Source organism: Macrosteles quadrilineatus, unplaced genomic scaffold, assembly GCF_028750875.1.
Source record: "Macrosteles quadrilineatus isolate MER2022 unplaced genomic scaffold, UCM_ALF_1.0 Scaffold_9__3_contigs__length_116548681, whole genome shotgun sequence".
Classification (NCBI taxonomy): domain Eukaryota; kingdom Metazoa; phylum Arthropoda; class Insecta; order Hemiptera; family Cicadellidae; genus Macrosteles; species Macrosteles quadrilineatus.
The window spans coordinates 9,171,814-9,178,074 of record NW_026542602.1 but is presented as its reverse complement, the minus strand read 5'-3'; the positions used below and the strand labels follow the sequence as shown (position 1 = coordinate 9,178,074).

General features: G+C 41.3%; 1 protein-coding gene across 1 annotated transcript; it reads left to right on the top strand.

Annotated features, from left to right (window-relative positions):
- The first annotated feature begins 2,769 nt into the window (after nucleotides 1-2,769).
- On the top strand, nucleotides 2,770-4,275 carry LOC129002358 (uncharacterized protein K02A2.6-like). The gene is made up of 2 exons (XM_054430096.1): nucleotides 2,770-2,830; nucleotides 3,629-4,275. Exons 1-2 carry the CDS (start codon nucleotides 2,770-2,772, stop codon nucleotides 4,273-4,275), a joined length of 708 nt encoding a protein of 235 aa, XP_054286071.1.
- The last annotated feature ends 1,986 nt before the right edge of the window (nucleotides 4,276-6,261 follow it).

The following is a 6,261-nucleotide window of genomic DNA, read 5'->3' as shown; positions in this document are numbered from 1 at the left end:
GCTTAGTCATAGATAGTTGTAACTCGAACAATTTCAAAAAAAGTTTCACGGCAATAATTTTTCAATTTCACAAAAATGTTTTCTTGTTTCAGAAAATAAAAGTTTTCTCGTCACAAATATCTGCATCCGCATCTGTGTCCAGCTTCTACGAATATAATGATAAAAGATATCGGTCTCCAATCAACCGGCTATAGCGTTCTTTGAAACCTGTTAAGTAGTAAATAAAATGATTTTGTTATGGTGTATAGGTTTAGATTATTGCCTTTAAGCGTTTTTCATTTTTCACGATGTTGCAGTGTTTAATAACATTGTTACGGTTTTTATGGGTCGTCGTCTAGTTGTATCGGTTTCTAGTTGTACCTGCTGCATTTTGGCGGCAGGTGTCAAGTTGAAGCTCGTCCAAGATCTGAATGAACTTGACAGGGATTATAATAGACTACAGTTAGATACAACAATTGTGTATATTTATAGGCATGGTCTGTGGATGCGGTTCTCCCTGGTGTGGATTAACGTCCGCACTAGTGAGTGCCTCGTCTATCTGCAGTACTTGCCTGATGATTAGACCAATTCGTAAATTACGAGGAAAAAATTCCACCATAACTACTGTAGTTCCCTTAGTTGCCATTGGCTGTCTTAGTCAGTAACAAGACTACAAGATCGCGCCCCTCATCCTCCATTCGTACTTCGCTAAAAAGGTGTTGCGAAGTTTGCGTACAGCAAAATTTGCGCACAGTTGGAATTTAGCGTAGACTGCGTAAACTCGCCAGGTTCATGTTTGACGAGGGCGAGACAAGGCCTGACCTTTGAGGCAGTGGAATTTGACAGGCGAAGTTTGCGTGGGAACGGGACGATTGGCACACATTGTTGGACCTTCTGTCCATAGCGGTATTGGCACAATCATTTTAGCGGAATAAGTAGGGTCAACTTGCCTGCTTGGAAAAGGCACGATTGGTACAACCACTCGACCAGATAGACGCCATCGAACGAAGGAAAACGGGAATTTTAAAATTCCCTGTCAACTCTGCACGACAGTCCTTTGCCGGTTATATCACGTATTTTCAAAGGTTAGGTTGGGTTAGGTTAGGTTAGATTGGGTTAGGTCAGGTTAGGTTAGGTTAGGTTATTATAGGTTATGATAGGTTAGGTTAGGTTAGGTTAGTATAGGTTTATTTGGATGCAGCTAGCCCAGTAACCGTAGCTGCAGATTTGTCACGCAACTTAAACCTTGCTTACTTCAATAAGCACCACAGCAGGGAATTTGTGGGAAGAAAAATTTTCCCGCATTCTGGCTACCTGGCTGCTACTATAGTGCGTTCAAACAGCCGTGGCACCTGAGGGATTAGGAGGCCCCAAGGGTTTTCATGGGGTCTTCTAATCCGTCAGGTGCCACGGCTGTTTGAATGGAGTATACCTGACCGTGTGGTTGTGCCAATCGTGCCTTTCCGAACCTCACAGGTTAACCCTTCTTTATCCCCTCTATCCAATCTGTTTGAGTACACCACCAAGAACAAGTCAAGTCTGGAAATGTAGAAAGCGGCCTTTCGGCCTTGTCGGTTTTATTCCTATTTACAGTTTTTCTTATGCACATACTTAGCGGCTACTGTTTCAATCAAAGTTATTAGTAGGTCCCTGTTTATGTCCCCCCCCCTCTTGCAGAAACGGTACAAGTGACAATAATAATAAAGTTTCTAATAAGTGTAGACTACTTTTATTTCTTCATGTTTTATCATAACAGCGTGGTTGGCCCCATTCTTTTTACCGATGATTCCAACTCCCCTCCCGCCCCAAAGGGGGTCTAAATTTAAAATCTTGTCTCCTCTCTCTTACTTCAAGTAAGAGTAAGTTTTCGGGAAAATGTTTTTATTTTCTTGTACTAGGCTATATCATAATTTATGCATTTTTATTTGCCGCCTACAGAGAGAGAGAGTAGGGGTTTTCAATTCAACCTAGTGGGGTCAGCACAGCACAATGCCCATTGGTGATTGGTGAACTTGGCTGAAGGATATTTTAACATACGAAGATAGTGTCAAGTGTTGTGCCTTCGTCTTGAGGACATTCTACCGTTTTACCTACCATCGCAACTCGACCCGGCGGCCCTTCCTTGTCGCTCACTACGTCCTTCGACATAACTCCAAAGTGTAATATATAAGGCTATATTACATTGCCAGAAGATTATTGAGTTCGTGTGTGTGGTTGGCTGCACTGCTGAGTGACGTCACCGACAAGGAACGATGGCACGAAGCGGAGTGGAACGGCAGTCGGAGTTAACATGCTAATTAGTAAGTTGTCCCAAGTATCGGGTTCTCTTTTAACTTATTAATATTGAGTAATACAGTTATTAAATTTGGCGACGAAATTAAATCCGCGTGTGCGTGAAATGTCTAGTATCGGTCGGATATCGGAGTTTAATCCGTACGAAGAAGATATTAGTTCGTATTTGTTACGTTTGAAACACTTTTTCAAGGCCAACGAGGTCAAGGACGTGAAGCAGGTCTCCATCTTGATTACTGTAATAGGCCCTAAAATATTAGCCGTCCTCACCGATCTTATTTCTCCTAAGAAGATTGATGAAGAATCTTACGATAATTTGAGCAAAATCTTGGAAGTCGATGCCAGAAACAATCTGAAAGTATTGCAGAGTTCGTAGTGGCAGTGAAGCATTTGGCTTCGACGTGTGATTTTGGAACATTCTTATCGGACGCACTGAGAGACAAGTTAGTTTCGGGAATTAAAAATGAAGCAATTCGTCAAAAATTACTTTCCGAAGAAATGGATTTGAAGATAACGTTGGCTCTTGCACTCAGGCTTGAACAGGCCGAGAAACAAACAGGTCTATTCTCGAATACAAGTGTTCAGGAAATTTCCAGGTTTCAGGTCAAGAAGAATGCACGTGTTTCCAACCGAGGTTCAAATTTTCACAGTGCGGGATCTAAATCAAATTCAAGTGATGTGAAGGGAGATATGTCTCAGATAAATAAGTGTTTTCGTTGTGGCAATCCAGAGCATAGGGCTAATAATTGCCCGTATAGTAATTACAAGTGCCATGGGTGTAAAAAGTTGGGTCACATCAGTAAGGTTTGCAGGTTCAAAAATGAAAATCCAGTGAAAAATTCCATAAAAAGTGGTAAATTTAAAATCCATCAGATGGAAGAGGAAAATAGGCCTAGGCCTAGTGATGGTCCAGATGAAGTGGAGTTTGAAAGTTTGTCTTTGTACAGTATGAATTCTGGTGATAATGTTTCTGCCTTTAAGGTAAGCCTAGAAATAGAGAATGTATCCGTATTAATGGAAATTGATACTGGCTCGGCACTAACTGTGTGCCCTCAAGAATTGTTTAACAAATATTTCCCTCATGTACAATTGAGTACTGTAGATATCAAGTTGCTTACATATTCAGGCAATGAAGTCAATGTTATTGGACAAGCTTTAGTCAAAGTAACTTACATGGACCAGACTTATCAGTTACCTATGATAGTCGTTAAGATTGATCGTACGAACCAGCCTATGCTTCTAGGCCGTAGTTGGCTACAACATATCGCTTTTGACTGGAAATCTATTTTTACTTGTAATTTTAATAGCCTATCAGGCAGTGTTAAATCTAAGGGTGGTGAACCTAACCTAACCCTAGGTAAGGCCGATGAGCCTAAAGTCGTTTCTGGTTTGAAACAAAAGTATGCCTCTGTATTCAAAGGAGGTCCTGGTGAAATTAAGGATGTTGAGGCACGTATTGTGCTAAAAGAGGATGCTGTGCCAAAATTTTGTAAATATCGCCCTGTTCCTTACGCGTTGCGTAAATCAGTAGAAGATGAGATTGATAGGATGATTGCTGAAGGTATTGCTTATCCCGTTACCAGCTCTCAGTGGGCTACTCCTATTGTGGTGATTCAGAAGAAAAGTGGGGTGCGACTCTGCGGGGACTTTAAAGTAACCCTTAATCAAGTGATCCAGTCGGAACACTATCCCTTGCCTCAACCGGAGGACATTTTTGCTACTCTAGCAGGTTGTAGCTGGTTTTCAGTTTTGGACTTGGAGGCAGCGTATCTCCAACTTCCTGTGGCGGAGGAGTCCCAACCACTCTTGACTCTAACTACGCACAAAGGCTTAGTGCGTTTGCGACGTCTGCCGTATGGTTTGTCTTCGGCTCCGGCTCTCTTCCAAGCGGCCATGGACAAAATTATTGGTGGCCTACCTGGGTCAGTGGCTGTTGTAACTCTTTATAACATAATAAAAGATAAATCAGATAAAAAAGTGTATTATTCCATTAACATAGAATAGAAACTAAACATAAACAATAGTAATCAAAAAGAATAAAGATCATATGATCAGCTGGTAATTCAAATGCAGTCTATTAGAAATTATAACAATCTTCCCCACATAAGTTTTGAGCTCACACATAAGCCTCAAGGTAACTTGGCGGTTGTCGAACACGTGTTGACCTACGTAACTGAGGTGACTCAACTTCATCGGGAATCTGGATGTCACATTCAGGATGCTGAGCCTCCACTACCGGTATTTGGCCAGTCGTGGAACGTCGAGGTGATTGATCTTGAATTCTGACTTCATCAGGAAAATGGATGCCACATTCAGGATGTTGAGCCTCCACTACTGGTATTTGACCAGTCGTGGAACGCCGTTGTAGCGTACGACCGACGATGGTTGAACCACTGTTTGGAGAGCGTTGTAATGCTGGTATCCCTGGAATATTGAACCTAACAGTACGCCTTTGAATATCTTCTGACTGTTGGTTAGAGCGTTGTAATGCTGGTATCCCTGGAATATTGAACCTAACAGTACGTCTTTGAATATCTTCTGACTGTTGGTTAGTGGAGCGTCTTTGATTATCTTCTTCCCGTTGATTTGTCGTTTTAGGCAGTACTCTTGTTCTTATGAGTTGATTGATGTGCCTTTTGATTAAGCGTCCAGAGTCAAGCTTTACCATGTAATGTCTATAGCCCAGTTTGGATTGGATGGTTCCAAATTCCCAGATTTCGGCATTTCCAGAGTGAAGGCGAACTTGGGCTCTATCTCCTACTCTCATCGATCTTACATGTTTTGTCTGCCTAACTTCTTTTTCTTTATTTATCTTCTTTGGAATAGGAAATATGGCATCCAGCTCTATTCTTAATCTTCTGTGCAAATAAAGTTCTGCTGGGCTTTTCCCACATGCAAGTGGTGTGGCTCTGTAGCGTAGAAGCATTTTCCTGACCTTTTCTGGCATGGTGCCCTTTTCACTTGCCATTGATTTTAAACGTTTCTTCACAGTTTGAACATTTCTTTCGGCTAATCCATTTGTAGCTGGATGGCCTGGGGCAATAAATTTTTGGGTAATACCATGATCAATACAGAAGGCTTTGAATACATCACTTGTGAAAATTGATGCATTATCGGTGACCAATGAATTGGGGTAGCCATGGAATGAAAATATTTCTTGAAGTGTGTGTATTGTTGTTTCAGTTGTAGGAGAATGTCTCATGACTCGGACCTCTGCCCATTTTGACTTGGCATCAATGGCAACTAGAAAATGATGACCCTCGAAAGGACCTGCATAGTCTATATGTAGACGTTCCCAATTGGAGTGAGGCTGATCCCACGGGTGTACTATCACCTTCGGGGGGTTGTTACGGAGCTTAGCACAGATTTCACAAGATCTAACTAGGTCTTCTATGTCATGGTTCATCCCTTCCCAGTACACATACCGCCTTGCAAGTTGTTTCATTTTTGTTATACCGATATGTGTTGTGTGAAGTTCTCTCAAAATTGAATTTTTAAGGCTCTGTGGAATGACAACTCGATCTTGCCAAAAGAGAATTCCATCAAGAAGGGTGTAGGGTGTGTCTTCGTTGCTTGTTTGTAGAGTTTTCATAAGAGATTTGAGATGAGAATCGTTTAATGTTGCACTTGCAATGGTCTGATTCGTGATAGCAGTTGAAGAAATTTGGAAAAGTGACTCAGCATACAGAAGGTGAACTTCTTCATTTATCTTCATATCCGTTGATCTTGAGTCTTGAGACAAAGGTGCTCGAGATAAACAATCAGCATTTTCATTTTCATCTCCTGATTTGATTTTCAACTTATAATTGAATCCAGATAGAAATGAAGCATATCGAAGTAATCGAGCTGTTGTCATTTTCGGCAAAGAGTGGTCATGACTAAAGATTCTGCTCAAAGGCTTATTATCTGTGACAAGAGTGAACTGGCTTCCATACAAGTAGTTATGAAACTTTCCAACAGAAAATATAATAGCAAGTGCCTCTCGATCTA

Bases quoted from the DNA above. Each gene is read 5' to 3' on its own strand.
- LOC129002358 (XM_054430096.1), top strand. From the start codon at position 2,770: ATGGATTTGAAGATAACGTTGGCTCTTGCACTCAGGCTTGAACAGGCC. The intron at 2,831-3,628 runs GTCTATTCTCGA...ACCTAACCCTAG, and splicing joins ACAGGCCGAGAAACAAACAG to GTAAGGCCGATGAGCCTAAA.